This window comes from Procambarus clarkii, chromosome 89 (genome assembly GCF_040958095.1).
Source record: "Procambarus clarkii isolate CNS0578487 chromosome 89, FALCON_Pclarkii_2.0, whole genome shotgun sequence".
Taxonomy (NCBI): Eukaryota; Metazoa; Arthropoda; class Malacostraca; order Decapoda; family Cambaridae; genus Procambarus; species Procambarus clarkii.
In genome coordinates, this window is record NC_091238.1 from 11,045,234 (window position 1) to 11,063,528 (window position 18,295).

The following is an 18,295-nucleotide window of genomic DNA, read 5'->3' on the forward strand; positions in this document are numbered from 1 at the left end:
GAGATAAACATATACAATTCCTCCTTTGCACAAGTAGTATGGTATCAGACGTACACACATATACTTTTATGACAAGGGGAAATACGTGTCAGTAACTGCCAGGCAATGTACTTTTGGAATAATACTGGAATTATTCGGTTCTATATCTATAATATAAAATATATGTCTGTTTGCCTGTCTGTCCGAAGTAGGAGGCCAGATGCTTGGGGTAAGGGGTCTTGGGGCCACTTGGAAGGGGTTAGGATAAGGATTTGGAATGGAACGGGGGTAAAGGAATGTTGTCCAACCACTTGGACGGTCGGGGATTGAACGCCGACCAGCATGAAGCGAGCCCGTCGCTCTACCGTCCTGCCAAAGTGGTTGGGAAGAAGGGAGAGAAAAAGTACTTCTGAGATGTTTATTATTGCGAACATCTATGGTCTGGTTGGTAGAACAACGATCTCGCATTTTTTAGGTTGGAGATCGAATCTCTGATGATCAAGTTCAAGTAAGTTTACTGAAATAATAAAATACATCTCAGAAGGATAGAGAAGTTTAGGCTATTTGTACCCTCGTTGTCCTGTGACTCTGGTGGATGAAAGCAATCATTAAGAAAATCTTTATAGCAGGACGGCAGGATATGGAACCAACGTCCCGGGTCACCCCTGAGACGCGTCCTCACCCATAGTGATATTACGTTGTTGTGACATCATCATCACCACTCCTACCACCACCACCTATCATCACTCCGAACCATCATCACCCCCAACCATCATCACCTCTACCACCACCACATCCCAAGTCACACCTCACCCCGCGAGTGTGGTCACGTGGACCGAGGCACCGACCTCCTGTTTTCGACATTAAACAGCTGGACACAGGCAAATTCAGGTAAAAAATCCAGAAATATTGAGCAATGTCTTACCTCACGAAAGACGTTTTGTGGGTAATTTAGCTCACAACAGATCTTGGACTCTAGTTTAGCCATGTAAGTAACTGGCTGACCATCAAAACATCTCGGCGAACACGACAATTCATCTGTAATTAGTCGATGTTAGAAATTTTTTTGTTATAATGACTGACCTTCACCCGAACCTAAAGGTGAAGACTAAACCTTCACGATAATGACTATTTCAATACCTCAGTCAATTTTCTAATTACATTGAAAGTTGCGATTTAAATATAGAAAGACATTGACTTTCATGTTTAAACTTTGAATTAAGAACTATGTTCTCCAAGAAAATCTAGGCGACCTTGGACGTTTAATACTCTCGACCACAATCAATACCAGCGGGAGTCTGGCCACATGTGACGAAGCTCTCTTTCCAGTCTGAAGCTCTCATGCACAGACAGCTAGTCATATTCACTCTAAAACCTTACCGCATAGATACGCATATACTGACTGTAAAACCAAGTCATATTGGTAGTAAATAGGCACATGCATACTGGTAGTAAAACTACAAAGCCCATTCATACTTACAGTAAACCCACGAGCCACAAACATACAGTAAAACGGAAATATACAAAACGTTACTTTTATTATTTTGTATTTATTAATATACAATAAGTTACATGGGGTTGTTAAAGTACAGTACAATGGTGATTGGGTGGTACAATCTTGCACAGTCACTAGCACGCATCTCGTTAAGAAGTGAAACAAAACTGACCAATCATAGGGGGAAGGGATCTATCAGGAGAAAGCGCCAAGCCATTACGACTATATAGCACTTGGAAGGGATCAGGATAAGGATTTGGGATGGGACGGGGGGAAAGGAATTGTGTCCAACCACTTGGATGGTCGGGAATTGAACGCCGACCTAAATGAAGCGAGACCGTTGCGCTACCGTCCAACCCAAGTGGTTGGGCTTGACCAATCATAGAATCTGGAAATTTGTGTATACAAAGAAATATAGCTTAACGTGCCCACAGGGAGGTGATCCCCTCAAGGGAATGGATTGGGAACGAATGCATAATTTGTGCTGTTTGTGATATTACCTACTCTCTATCCATGGTTAGGTTAAGTTAAGGTTTTGTTTGGTTAGGTTTCGTTACGTTTTCCTACGTTAATTCTATGTATGATGTATTATTGACGATAATGTGAAATATGGAATTCGAAAACTATTTCAGTGTGCTCGTGAATTCTATTTACAGAAAACCATATTCTTCAAAGAAAACGTTTTCAGCATACACTTTTTATATTTTAAATTAACTATTTCTATTACAATAGTTATAACTTCAGAATAATATGTTTACCACAAAGGTTCATTTGCCAGTTTACATGTAAACTATTACTGGAATCGTAATATGGTTGCAGACCATCACAAATATATAGATAAGTTTCTAGGTAGTTTGTGGGTGGGTGAGGTATCTCCTGGTAATGGACTGGGCCTGAGGATGGGCTGGCTATAGACCTAGGAAAGTTTAAGTTTGCTTGTTCCCTTCTTTCACATGCTCTCTAAAAAATTAATTCACAAAACATTGGTAGTTTAGTGGGTGTAACATTTTCTACTTTGTACGTCCACAATACGTACTATTAGTTTTAATGGCAGGTTGTACAATTTATATATTGAACCTTAGTAAAAAATTAGGATTGTTATTTATTTGAAATCTGTAGAAAAATAGTATACAAGATGCTTCTGGAATTTATATTTCCTATCAAAATTTTAATTTGATAAATTTTGTTATCGAACACAAATTATCAAAAGATAAAAGCACGTTATGAAGGCGCGTTCGTGAGCCGTGTCGTCGTCTCTGTCTGTCCGGGTCACAATGGCTGCGCTGAGGGCCAGCATTGTTACTTACCTGCTGTTTATAACATTATCAAAGTCTCAAGCTGAAATGGCGCCCTTAAAAGTAATAAATGAGTTACCAAGTAGTGGTTACAGGTAAGAGACGCCTCGCACTGACACGCTAACACGAGCCCGAGGAACGCAAGTACTCGCATCAAAGAGTGGCTTTACAAGAATGTAAACACATCATGCTATGTACTCATCATATACCCAATGTAACTTCTTGTATTTATATAAATAAATAAAATAAAGACTCTCAACCAGTTTAAAAGAGAAACTTAGTACTGTATTACAGTATTTAACTTTTTATGTAACCTACATTACTTCCTAAATATCAAACTTATGATTTTATTGAACGTTAATTAGTAAAACAGTCTCCGTGGTGTAGTGGTAAGACACTCGCCTGGCGTTCCGCGAGCGTTATGTCATGGGTTCGTATCCTGGCCGGGGAGGATTTACTGGCCGCAATTCCTTAACTGTAGCCTCTGTTTAACTCAACAGTAAAATGGGTACTTGGTTGTAATAACGATTCTTCGTGGCGGGGACCGTATTCCAGGGACCATAGGATTAAGGACTTGCCCGAAACGCTACGCGTACTGGTGGCTGTACAAGAATGTAACAACTCTTGTATATATAAAAAAAAAAAAAAAAAAAAAAAAAAAAAAAAAACTTTCAAAGCTGTTGATATCTGCCGTGTACAAATTAAAAAAAGTATTCCTGTTTACTCTGTTGAAATATATAGTGAAAATTACTATCTGTTTTCTTGCAATTTCTGTGGTGCCAATCACCATGTAATAATTGACAGTTTTTTCTATTTCTCTACTTCAGTTAATTTTTGCTTTTAATCTAAATTAGTTTTAAATTTTTAGTTTTAAATTTTGTTTTGCATATCATGAGGGGAAGAGTGTGGATATTAATGGCTGTAGGCACGGTACTTATCCTGTGTATGCTTGTATGTACTCTTGCTTAAATAACAAATATTATTATTATTATTACTACAGTATTACTGTATACAGTACTATATTTCACTGTTGAGTACTAAGCTACTAGCTCACTTGTCATTGGTGGGAACCATATGCCAAGTTGTGATTGGGTGTGGGTATTGACCTTAGCACTCAAGATTATTTATTGCTATGTTTATTAAATACAGTACTGAATACAAAATTCAAAATAGATTAAGTAGATGCACTGGTAGGATGTGGTCAACTCGTATACAGCCATTTTTCACAAAGCTTGTTTTGTAATTACAGTACTGTATTGAAATCTTGTGTATTATTAGGACAGACCAGATTATTATGTTATGTTGGGTTTGGTTGACTTTAGGTTAAGTAAGGTTTAAAATCGACTGGTGAACCATCTTTTGTAACTTCAACCTGTCCTCTCACAAATTACGGTTGAATTGGCCGTTTGCCCGTATGGCCGAATATGGATGTACAGTAATTTGAAAATTAAAAAAAATTGAAAATAAATTTTGGATTTTTTTCCCCAAACAGTAAGTTAAGGGTCCTCTGGTAGGTTAGGTGGGCAGGAAATTCTCCTTAAGTTTCAAAACGTCATGAAAAATGTTAATTGAAAGTTCCCTCTCCTAACCCTTCCGAGTAATCCAGAGGACTCAAACAGAAAACGGGACAGTACATCACTTTCGTGAGCCGATTTCAATTAAAATTACGTCCATTTTTGGGTATAGCGCGCTTTCGAGCAAAAAGCGACTTTATTTTTAAGAGGACGGGTTGATGAAGTTGCTCGTATCTGAGGTAACTGGTACCTAAACATGCAGATCACACACTTGGGCCATTCTGCTCTCCAGGACACCATTTAGCACAACACTTACCTTGGTCATAATCAAGAATGATTAAAGTTTTGCACCACCTAACCTGGTATCTTGGAAAGTGCTGTGGTACTTGCACTATTGCTAAATTTAAGTCCTCCAGTACACCAATAAGTGGCTCCAAATGAATTCCCATATGCTTATACTAGTGGCTGAAATATGATCATAGCAAATTTCCATGCCTTCTATGTTCAAGTTTATTGAAGATGTCAGTATCCACACTTAATTAATATAGCTCTTGATTATTGGTTTGATCTTTATGTCTACAAATAATATACAGTACAGTATAGGTAATTGAGACTACTGTATATACCTAGGTTTGCCACATGACCAGTCAATAGTACAATTGACTTCATTTTCAACTCACAATCGGGGACCCCAAGTTAAATTCCAATGCAGGATAGAAATGCTTGGGCATGTTTCCTTCCACCTAATGCCTCTTTAACTAGGTACCTGGGAGTTAGGCAACTGCTGTGGGGTTGCATCCTGGGGAGGAGGTCAGTAGGTCAACCTTTGGGGGGGGGGGGGACTCCATACAAGCCTAAGTTACTGTATTAAACTAAAATTTATGAGTTTACAGGATGATAGTCATCAATGCATGAAGGTGTTGAGTATACAGTGGGATTATGTAATGGTATAAATTTTTCCTGATGATTTTATCAATAATAATTTGATTCTAAATGCAAGAAATTTGCTCAACATTGAATTTTTATATTATCTTATTTCAACAGTAACCTACAAAAGCTGGAGCCCAAGCAGGAAGAGAAGCTGCAGCTGAGAATGAAGCCTGCTAACTTTACTGGCCCACACCATCTGAGAGACTTGGTTGGAAGATGCTTCAAATATCTAGACTCAAAGTTAGGAGCTTTCGAAGTACAGCACTGTATTACAGTATTTCCTTTGAACTACTTAATGTTTAATAGCTGAAATAACATACATGATTGTTTTAGATGTATCAATTGCAGATAAATATTTAAATTCTAGCTCAATTGTATGAGCAGTTGGGTTATTATTTACCAGAATTTACCAGTAATTTTAGCAAATATAAAATAATGCTTGTTTTGTATGTCTTTCATTGTCAGAAGTACAATTACAGTACATATTCGTTTAGTGAGTTACACATTTAGTGATAGAAGCAGTTATTGGATATTGTCACTTACTGCCAAATCTGTTTTCTTGGACATTTAGACCTTTCAATCTTTCAAGCTATTCATTCTCAACACTTTTTTCAAATATTGATCCAGTTTTTTTCTTTTAAAAATACTGGTGGAGTTCCTCTACTATATGAGTCCCTTAATTTGCCATTGTACTCCCTTCTTGTTAAGAAACTCTCAGGCATCCTACAAACATTTCTGCACAACCTCAGTATGTTGTGCAGAAATTTCCCATCACTCCACATTTGAGTACAGTTACCACAACTTTAAGTGAAGAGTCTAGAGGCATTACCTGAGTGAAGTTCCCGGACAGGCCCCCAATTTATGTGATGGGAAAAATGGATGGTAGTGCAGTCTCTCTAGGGCAGATGGATTGCCTGTCACATAAAGTAAAAAAAAAAAAAAAAAAAAAAAAAAAAAGTTAAGACTTTTATTTAACTCCACCGTGAGATAACTGTAGGATAAAGCATAGATAGAACAAAAATTTAAAATACTTATGAAAATTTACTTTAAACAATTTACAAAATCAAAAATAATATCCAGGCTTGGCTCTAATATGTGTGCAAAACAAACAATGTGAACAATCAAATTTACATTACGTTAATGTGCAAATAAAATATGGTGCTAGAATACTGTGAGCCAGTCTGCATAAACCTGCTACCACACCGAGATATGCCAGCAGATCTTTGCAGTAGAGCACTCGGGAGTAATCTGGCTTGCTGGATCTGGCAAGCCTCTCTATATATATATGGAACGACGGTCGTCCAAGTGGCGCTGGAGTCGTAGATAACTATGAGCCGGCTCACTAACTGCTTGTTTCGGCTGGTGGCCTAAGCTCCCAGCGGCCAGGTGAGGTGGGGGTGACGGGCGTTGGAGTGGAGGGGGACTGGTGGTACACTGTCTAGACGTCTGAGAAGTAGTTGTTGTCATTGTTGCTGCTGTAAATTCTTGAGTTCTTAAATATATAGACATAGTGTAGTAGAATAGATGATGATGGAGCAGGCCGAATCTTCTTTTGAGAGAGATTACCGTGACAATATAATAATAAATAATAAATCATTGTGTTGGGGGACAGGAAGCCAGAGTGTATTCATACATGTTTTGCTTTTAACGAGGTCCCCCCAGTCCCACCTCTCAAGGTTGAATTACTGACACCGCCCAGGATGCAACCCCACAACAAGCTAGCTAGCTCCTGAGTACAAACTCACTGCTAGGTGAACTGGAGCATTAGGTGAAAGGAAATGTGCCCAACCATTTCTGTCCCACCCAGGATTCAAACCCGGAATTCTCGATTGTGCGTCTAAAACGAACCCGACTATACTACCGGGACCCTTCCTTAATTTCCTTAATTTAATTCCCTAACCCTTTTAACAAATATCACATCTCATATACATACGAGTCATGTGTTAAAAATAATCATAGAACAATTGCTTGAAATAAACGTGAAATTGCATGTGGCATCATATCTTTTGCATAGACTACTGTATTTAAAGAAAATTTAACAGCATCTTTGGAAAGTACTGTCAATCCTAAATGATCAGCATAAAAAAAATCAGCCTTTTGTACCTTAATTTCTGGCATTGGCATTCAGATTCATTTTTTATTTCTCATTCACACCATGTTTGGTGTATGCCTGGAATACCTTAAGACCACTGCAGTAAATCTCCTGACTTGAAAGACAGGCCCTGTTTACTTTGATGATGGTACCTGACAGATTGTTCCTCTCAAGCAAATTCTTACCTTTCTTCTTTCTAAATAAAATGTTTACAATTGAATTCTTTACTGAGAGTTCTAATGTGATGTAATGTTTTCACCACCCTGTTTACATCCATCTTGTTATTGCTTTTCATTCATCAAGATCGTAATCATATCATACCTCATTCTTTGGCTCTCGAGCAAAGTTACAGCCCCGCTCCCATGCCAGGTAAGTCCACTACGGGCTCACCATAGCCCGTGCTACGTGGAACTTTTTGTTCCGAGTAGCTGAATCTAAAACAACAACAACAAACAGCTTTAGCTCTCAAGATAGTGTAGCCTGATTGCCTCCAATCTCTCTTTACAAGTAGGATCCCTAATCCGGAAAATTTATTTGTCATCCTTCTCTGTATGCTTCTAGAGAATTTATACCCATTTTTTGCATAGTACAAGTTAGGTATTAGTAGATCAAGTTCAAGATTTAGGTTTACTCTGGCATTTTTTATATTCCATAATATAACTAAAATATAATCGATAATTGTCTAGTTTTAATGCTCTGTGGTTTTCACTGTTACAATAATTATTATATAGATTTCATCTGCTAACAAAATTTTTATTATATCTGCAGATATGAGTATGTGTTTTGCCCGTTTCAAAACATAACCCAAGAAGATATTCAAGCATATTATGAGCCATATAAAGGTGTTCTTGGGTATGTGATTACATTTATATTATTTTATTTATATGGGTTAGTATAATTACAGTAGCTTTTTTTTTTTTTTTTTTTTTTTTTTTTTTTTTTTTTTTTTTTTTTTTTTTTTTTTTTTTTTTTTTTTTTTTTTTTTTTGCGGCTGCTTCATCCCCCAGAAGCAGCTGGTCATAATGCTTCTCTCCTCCTTTCCACCTCCCCACTTTCCCTGGTCCCCGCTCTGTATCTCTATTGATCATGAATCTCTCTCTGCCTCTCTGCCTCTAATTAAATTATAACTAAATTTTTTTTATATAAACAGATTAATCGACAAACAGATAAACTCTAGGAAAGTGTATTGTGCCAAAATCATAAGCAATTTTAAAGGTTTTATGATAAAATATGAAGAGAAGATGGAACAACATGAGCATAGCTTTGTTCCTATAACTGCAGTTAGGTAATGACACTTAAACTATCTTTAGTCTCTCCAGTCTCTGCTAGCATTTAATATTATTTAATATAGATGTATTGGGTGAGTATAAAATGAAAATAATAATATGAATTTTCCAGACATCCTCCTCTTTGTGTAACTGGCCTTGAGAAAGATTGACTAACTTCAATAATAAAAACTAAAAAGGACCCACACCTTGAGGAACTTGTTCCCAGTCAGTTGATATTTTGAGTTTATGGCTAAAAGTGATTGGAATATTTATAAATAATGGTCTCGTAAATTATTGAGAATTTTTTTTTTAAGGCACTTAAATTTTTTAGCTCTGGAACCTATCTGTTTTCATATAAAGTTAAGTTTAGTCTGTGTGAGGATTTCTAGGAAATTAAGTTTCAGATTTGATAGTAATATTGATTAATATGTACTGTATGTATATTTTAATCTTTTATAGTAATATTGATGAAATTTGTATTGTATATTTTGATCCTTTCGTACATATTTTTTCATGCAGTTTGTAGGTCTTTATAGTGCGTAACTTGTTACAGGGTTTGGGCTGACTGGTATATTGAAGATAACCAGTTTAAAGTGATGAATATGATTGAGGGTAGTCCATGTGGCAATGGCAGGCATCGCTCCACCAAGGTTTGCAGGCATGGCTCTCCCTGTTTTCACTAAATAATGATTCTTATATTCTTGAATGCTGTTCTGAGAAAACTCATCCCACATTTCAGTTTCATCATAGAAGCTTGACTTGAGGCCAGACTGTGAGGGGTAGAATCCTACAAATATTTCTACTGTAATTTGTACACTTCCATTGAGAATGAATTACCATTTTCTTAATGATAACCTTATTCCTTATTAATTGATATCTAAAGAGTCAGTAACAAAACATTGAAATAGTGAATAGGAATTTTGAGGAATTTTGGAATAGTATATAGGAATTTTGTATAGCAGTTAATAGGAATGATTTATAATCCCAACATTTGGCCTTGTTTCTAATTCCAGCATTCCTTCAATAATTGGTGTGATAATAGTACAATAACTTTGTTCTGTAAGCACATTGTTGTACAGTGGTACCTGTTTTCATCTGATTATTCTGTCAACAAAAATATGTTGGATTGTATTTTAAGAATGAAGGATTGAACCAAGCAGTAAGACACTCTTGCAAGCCACTGACAACCTGATCCCACCAAGAGGCAGACTCTTGTCATCATCTGAGGGCTAAGTAAGATGAATGAAATCACAATTTACCTTACAGTGGCCGGTCACTTTTGGAACACCACAGCCCAAGAACTTTGCTAATTCATTTCTTGAACAGTAGTGCTGTATCATTAACATATAACAACTTCAGAAACAATTTCAAGAGTTCTAACAGAGCAATATTAATTTGTGGCTGCCCCACATTGGGAATGGACATTAATGAGCTCTAGAGCCAATCCTACACATGGGTACGTTATCTAGCTCTTCACTGATTAGTTGTTTTTCCACCTCAATAAATCATAGCTTGGCATATTGTCACCTGTTCCTATTAGCTTAGACATGTCATGTAATGCAAGAATGGAAGTAATGTTTGAATCCCATTGAGTGTAATTATTTTTTGCCTTAGAAATGTAATTTTATTCATATGAACTAATTCATATCAAATATTCTAAGCAACATCCTGAACTAACATATACCCTTGAGGTGATTTAGCAGGCCTAAATCACCTCAAGGGTGATTTAAATCTAATTATAGTACAGCATTGAATAAATATTTGTGTATAATGTTTTAAAGTACAATTGTTATATTTCATTTATAGTTGTCAAAATGTATAAGATAAGCTCTCACAAGTCATGCCTGGGCCTGGGCCTGGCTTGGGGAGTAGAAGAACTCCCAGAACTCCATCCAGGAACAATCCAGATATTACAGAAAAATACTTTACTGTTCCTTTATTTTAAATTACAGTTAACAATATGAAGGAATATAAGAGTGAGGAATTATTTTAATGTGGAATGTATTTTGCATGAAATATTCCTCTACAAATTGGAATTAGATACATAAATTGTTCTGAAATATATGTGAAATTGTTGAATAAATTTGAATACAGTATAAAGACTTATGATATTTTACATTTGAAATCCAAAATTGTATTACTGTAAATGATAATGTCTCTTGCCATTATACTATTATAATGAACTGTACACAATTGACTACTTTTTTCTTGTGACATGAAAAGCCTTTGATTGGTATCGATCTTAACAGGTAACTCTTCTGTGTGGAGAAACATTGGAACTGGTGTCCGTCTCTGAGCCAGATAAATGCAGGTGAAGTAACACGAACCAGCTGTTATGTGCATGTGTTAATGTGGTGACCTGTGGTTGTCATCTCATCATCTTTGTGGTATTTAACATTAATAATGTTAAATGTTTCCAGTAGTTTTTGTACATGGTTATACCACTGTTTGAAGCTGATTCATATTACCACCCCCCTGAAGTTGATACATGCTACCACCCCCTGAAGCTGATACATGCTACCATCACTGAAGCTGGTACATGCTACCACCACCTGAAGCTGGTACATGCTACCATCACTGAAGCTGGTACATGCTACCATCCCCTGAAGCTGGTACATGCTACCACCACCTGAAGCTGGTACATGCTACCACCCCCTGAAGCTGGTACATGTTACCACCCCCTGAAGCTAGTACATGCTACCACCACCTGAAGCTGGTACATGTTACCACCCCCTGAAGCTGGTACATGCTACCACCACCTGAAGCTGGTACATGCTACCACCACCTGAAGCTGGTACATGTTACCACCCCCTGAAGCTGGTACATGCTACCACCCCCCTGAAGCTGGTACATGCTACCACCCCCTGAAGCTGGTACATGCTACCACCCCCCTGAAGCTGGTACATGCTACCACCCCCTGAAGCTGGTACATGCTACCACCACATAAAGCTGGTACGTGTTGCCACCCTCTAAATCTACCGTAATTTATGCTACCTCTTAAGCCTATTCTAAGCTTCTATCACCCTAGCATTTCTATGCTTCATTTCTGATTGGTACGACACAACTGTTCTGGTCACCTGGGTAGGACTTGGAACACTTTCCAAATACCTTCCTTCTTTCCATCATCCTTCCAAATACTTTCATTTTCACCCAGTAAACATGTAAGTTCACTGGAGTATTGGGTAAGTTTGGAGGATCTTCTGAATTTCTTAACAGTTTCTAACTTTTTCATTTAATTCCACACAGTAGCCTATAGTTTTGTTTTGCAAAGAGTGGCAGATGGCTGACAACTTTATTCTACAGTCCATATTAATTAATAAAGCACTTTCTGTTACATCTATGGTCAATAAGAAAAAAATTCACTCCAGTGAGTCATTTTGTTTTTTAAACTGCATATAATCTCCATAAATTGTCAGAGTTCAGTGCTTTTTAAATTTTTACTTTTTTAGGTATTTGGCCAAGTTTGAAACACCAGATGTATGTGGAGTGAATGCTATGGTGGTGTACCCAAGACTCCCAGTGGATCTTCAGGCTCGGTGGGATGAAGCTGAGCAGGATCTACATAATGGTGTGCTAACAAATAAGGTAGGAAATAAGTTAACAATAATGATGGTCTTATGCCATAGATTTTAAATATAAGATTTTCAGACAACAATAGGAATGTTGGAATTTTATATTTTTCACATTTGTTTCCAAATTGTCAATCTGCTGAATTTGAGATATATATATATATATATATATATATATATATATATATATATATATATATATATATATATATATATATATATATATATATATATATATATATATATATATATATATATATATATATATATATATATATATATATATATATATATATATATATATATATATATATATATATATATATATATATATATATATATATATATATATATATATATATATATATATATATATATATATATATATATATATATATATATATATATATATATATATATATATATATATATATATATATATATATATATATATATATATATATATATATATATATATATATATATATATATATATATATATATATATATATATATATATATATATATATATATATATATATATATATATATATATATATATATATATATATATATATATATATATATATATATATATATATATATATATATATATATATATATATATATATATATATAAAAAAATATAAGGAAGGGAGTACCACCTCTAGCTGGAAGAAGGGGGACCCATAGCCTCGGAGGAAACCACGCATAACGCATTAGAGGGAATGTTTAGATCCCCTCCAATACAGTTTCTGTGTGCTTTTCTCCTACCACCCCCTTCCTTAAATATTTTTTGTGCTTTATTATGCATTTGATGGTTACAAGATATACATGGGTTGATACAAAAATAATAATGCAAAAAGGTGCTTAAAGGTTATGGATCTCTTGAAAAACACAACAATGGGAAACATTGATGAATGTCACAGACGGGTTCGATCATTGTTGCAAGTCAAACACTTCTTCGAATTCCTCTGAAGTTGGACTAGTGCCCAAGACGCAATATATATATATATATATATATATATATATATATATATATATATATATATATATATATATATATATATATATATATATATATATATATATATATATATATATATATATATATATATATATATATATATATATATATATATATATATATATATATATATATATATATATATATATATATATATATATATATATATATATATATATATATATATATATATATATATATATATATATATATATATATATATATATATATATATATATATATATATATATATATATATATATATATATATATATATATATATATATATATATATATATATATATTTATTTATTTATTTATTTATTTATTTATTTTGCACTCCCTAAAGCTAGTAACCTATAATCAAGCAAGTCATGCATGGCACTACTGCCACAGGGACTACCAGTGTCCCTACAGAGCTATATGTGATGTTTGGGAATCATTGGAGAGTGTTATCCCATCAGAATAGACTAATGCTCAGATTATATGTTTGCAAGCACAAGCCCTTCTAGAATTACTTCTAGAATACAGTAGAAGTTAGATCATATTTGTGGCCAGCAATGGAAACCCTGAATTAATGTAATCCACCAGTTACAAACATGTTTGCTCCACCTCATTACTACAAAGCAACAGCACCTCCAACAACATAGGGTCCATTGTCTCAATCTCACTTCACATAACTCCTGGTTGGACAAGTGGGACTGATTATTAAAGCTTAAGTGACTTGGAAACAAACCTTAGAAACAAGGTTTGCTATTTGGCCCTAGGGGACATGTTTGAGAGGTGCACTCTCCACCCATGTTCAGGACTAAGAACAGGTGCCTGCATTACATTCTGGTAGATGCATGGTTCATCTATCCGAGGTCTTCCCACCTCGTGTCCTAATTTTGCCATCCAATGCTATCTCAGGATGATTAAGGAATAAGGCACTCTGGCCACATTTCTCAATTCCAGGACTGTATTTCAGTGTTCATAAGCATGTCTATCAACTTATTTTCTGAGTGGCTATGCTAGGGGTCCTCTATGGCTTACCCCCTTGCTTATGACTCAAGCTCCCTAACCTCTCTTGTCTTTGTTGCTGGTGTGTGACAGTGGTACAGTTCTGTATGGCTTTGTCTTAGTCATGTCTAGTTATGTCTAATCTAATCTTTAGTTATGTCTAATCTAAGAGGAAGGGATTAATTACCTTCCTCTTAGAGTTGCTGGTACATGGAGTAAATTCACATTCCATGTTCATTTTTATTATTTATTCTTAGAATTACATTATTTTTTCTGGGGTGTTTAATTTCATATGAATCCACCATGTGTAGAATCCTTTCACACATTTAAGCTTTAAGTGTTAGAAAAATATGTAATATGTGGCTTTAATTTGCACTTACATACGTAAGTCAAGTATATGTATAATGTTGCAGGGATACCACAAAGAACTGGAGAGAATTTTCCTGGCTGCTGGATATTACTTGTCGCCTCATGATCGATCATCTCTTTTACACAAGGCAGGTTAACATAAATTCTGTAGCCTCTCACAAGGCAGAGTAACTTTTTGTTATATTTATATGTGTGTGCAAGCTAAGTGGAGCATAAATTGATAGATGAGGTTTAAGATTTGACAGCATTTTCAATATACAGTATAATGTGTGTGTAGATGATAGGGTCTTTATATGCATTAATAATTCTATTGATGGTACAGTGAGATGGATGATGATACAATGTAGATGTATGATTGTACAGTTGGAATGTATGATGGTACAGTGAGAATGTATTATGGTAGTGTAGATGGATGATGGTACAGTGTGAGTATATAATGTATAGTATAAATATTTAATATCTATTGCCCTACACAAATGGCAGGCAATGTAAGTGCAATTAGCATAATTTGTAATGCAGTAATTCTTAGTCAGGAATTTATGTACTGGTAATTTAATAATAATAATTCATAGTTCAGCATATGCTTTTAATTAACATTTGTACTGTATTTCATCATACTAGTACTGTATTTAGTAAATTAGTGCTTTCATAATGGAATTCATAGTTTAAATTTGTGGGTTCTGTCATTATTGGTTTTTGTTATCTTTAACAGGCATCGACAGAATCAAGCAGGAATTGCAAAGCTGAATTAAAGAAAGCCAAGTCACGTATTACTGAACTTGAGGAAGAACTGAAAATGAAGGAAGAGATCATTCTGGAACTTGGAGCTGGGAAGATGAATCTATAGCTCTCTCTCTCAAATATATTAATTAACGTTGTTGGGAATAGAAAACTTTTATTTAGGTTTAACGAGGTCACCTAGGTCAAATACTGACCATACCTAGGACATAACCCACAACAGTAGCCTAACTCTCAAAGCACCTATTCTACTGGTAGGTCAACAGTCAACAGTGAAAGGAAATGTTGCCCAAGTGCTTCTGTCCTGCTGTGGGAATCGAACCCAAGACCTCTCGGCTGTAATACGACTGCACTGATTACTGCAACATAAGACTCTTAAATGATTAAACAATGATGGCAGCTAAACACATAGATATTTATCTGATTAAAATTATCACATACAGTATATAATATATAATTTTAAATTAAGATACTTGTACTATACTTTAAACTCTCATGAAGGCTCTACAAGATATACTGGATTGGCATATGAGCAAATTGAAAGAGGAAAACATATGTTCAGGTACAGTATGAATGTATGTGTAATGACCATTACTGCTGGATGAAGCTGCAGAGAAATTCTAATCTGCTAAAAAGAATTTAAAATAAAATATTAGAGACTGCTGCTGTGTTATTTATTCACATGTACATATATTCAATGAATACATTACCTTATGTCAGGAGCCCATTGGTGGCCCCTCAGTGGCTCCCTGAAGATATCTCGCTGAGATGGCTCCCCACTAATGGGTCACATCAGACCATGTAACGATGTGTATTGAATTTTGTAACTAGCACATCAAGACTGTAACTTGCTTAGCTAAATGAATTTTGGGGTTCAGTCCCTGAACCCATTATGTGCCTCTGTAACCCTTTCCACTACTGCACACAGGATGGGTATGGGGTGCATAATAAATTAACTATCACAGCCCCTGATTTTATTTGAAGTAAAGAAAATTGCAGAGGGGACGGCACTTACGATGCAGATATTGCTCAAAACAAGGCACTTGGGCCACCCCCTGACTGGGTGATGACACGTGCCCCACATATCCCCCACATGTTACGTTTTTCCTCACCTAGTTGTGCTTGTGGGGGTTGAGTTTTGGCTCTTTGGTCCCACCTCTCAACTGTCAACTGGTGTACAGATTCTCGTGTGAAGTTAGGTGAGGCCAACCCCAAGTGTCTGGCCTAATACGTGAGGCCAACCCCAAGTGTCTGGCCTAATATGTGAGGCCAACCCCAAGTGTCTGGCCTAATACTTCAAACACATACAATTATGTTTTGTAGATATTGATACATGTTATAGAAAAACATGGGATTCAGTTGATTCTAACAACTTGTATTACCAAACTTTAGGAAGAGTATGAAAACATTTTGTAATACAATACAATACAATTTTATTTAGGTAAGGTACATACATACAATAAATATTTACAAGGATTGTTTGACTTATAGGTAGAGCTAGTACATACAATGCCTAAAGCCACTATTACGCAAAGCGTTTCGGGCATGATAAACTTAAATGACAAGCTTAATACTAATTGAGCATAATGAGTAGAATGAAAACAAGAAATGAAAACATAGATGAAAAAGCAGCACAAATACAATTATGTCGACAAACAGCGCTCTTTAAAGAAAAAAACAGACATTGGTTGACAATAGAAGGGTAAGGTAGGTTACAGGGAATTTATTAGGTATAGCTTCGCTTTTAACTTAAACTGGTTGAGAGAGGTACAGTCTTTAACATGGTTGGGAAGGTCATTCCACATTCTGGGCCCCTTGATTTGTAGAGCATTTCTAGTTTGATTAAGTCGTACTCTAGGAATATCAAAACTGTATTTATTTCTGGTGTGATGCTCATGGGTTCTGATACAACCTTCTATGAAGCTTTTGAGATCAGGATTGGCATTATAGTTTAGCGTTTTATATATGTATAATACACATGAGAGAATGTGCAGTGACTTAATGTCTAACATATTCAGAGATTTAAGTAGGGGTACCGAGTGATGTCTGGGGCCAGAATTGGATATTGTCCTAATAGCAGCTTTGTGTTGAGTAATTAGAGGACGTAAGTGATTTTGGGTAGTAGAGCCCCAAGCACAAATACCATAGTTGAGATATGGATAGATAATATCTGAATGAATTAAATATTAAAGTTATACAGTTGAGAGGTGGGACCTTAGAGCCAGAGCTCAACCCCCGCAAGCACAACTAGGTGAATACAGCAATGTACTTTTTCCCGTGTTGTGTATGAAGGAATACAGACTATAGATCAAGAGCAAGCAACTATGATGTCACGGGAGACATCTCCCGTCACGCAGGGTGCAGTCGCACCTCCACAGATTTTTTTTTTTTTTTTTTTTGAGATATATACAAGAGTGGTTACATTCTTGTACAGATCTCTAGTATCATCTATTGATACTGGCTCAAAAGGGCCACCACTTATGGGCTATTCATGCCCGTGCCACCTTTTGGGTGGCTTAATCTTTATCAATCAATCAAGCTATGAGTTCATCTAATATCCTTTATCTCATGAGAAAAGGGAGTTGGCTTGACTGCCGGCAAACTCTAGTCATTGATATTAGGCAAGAGTGTGTACGTAAGTAATTATCAAAAGAAGGCATCAAGCCGGGAAGGTTATATAGCATTAGAGTGTGTAAGTGGCGCCATAGTAGCGGCATCATCATAATGGTCTACTGGCACCAACACATCCTTGTAGTTCATTATGCACCCCATACCCATCCTGTGGGCGGTAGTGGAAAAGGTTACAGAGGCACATAATGAGCTCGGGGACTCAACGCCACAGTTTATGTTGTTGATTTAGAGGCGATGACGACACAGTTTATTTATGTAAGTTAGTCAAACCAAATCAGGTAAATAAAGTATTACTGAGCCGCATAATATATGAACTAAACCAAACATGTTTCTTCGACTTCGTATTAATTTATACGACATATATTTTGTGATGAAATTGAGTATTAGTA

General features: G+C 35.6%; 1 protein-coding gene across 1 annotated transcript; it reads left to right on the forward strand.

Moving 5' to 3' along the window:
- Positions 1 to 2,704: 2,704 nt before the first annotated feature.
- LOC138359157 (N-acetylglucosamine-1-phosphotransferase subunit gamma-like) lies at positions 2,705 to 15,936 on the forward strand. Its single transcript, XM_069318014.1, has 8 exons — positions 2,705 to 2,864; positions 5,328 to 5,453; positions 8,074 to 8,157; positions 9,127 to 9,223; positions 10,823 to 10,884; positions 12,023 to 12,158; positions 14,582 to 14,665; positions 15,250 to 15,936. The coding sequence occupies exons 1-8, from the start codon at positions 2,749 to 2,751 to the stop codon at positions 15,382 to 15,384; spliced, it is 840 nt and encodes a 279-aa protein (XP_069174115.1). The 5' UTR covers positions 2,705 to 2,748; the 3' UTR covers positions 15,385 to 15,936.
- The last annotated feature ends 2,359 nt before the right edge of the window (positions 15,937 to 18,295 follow it).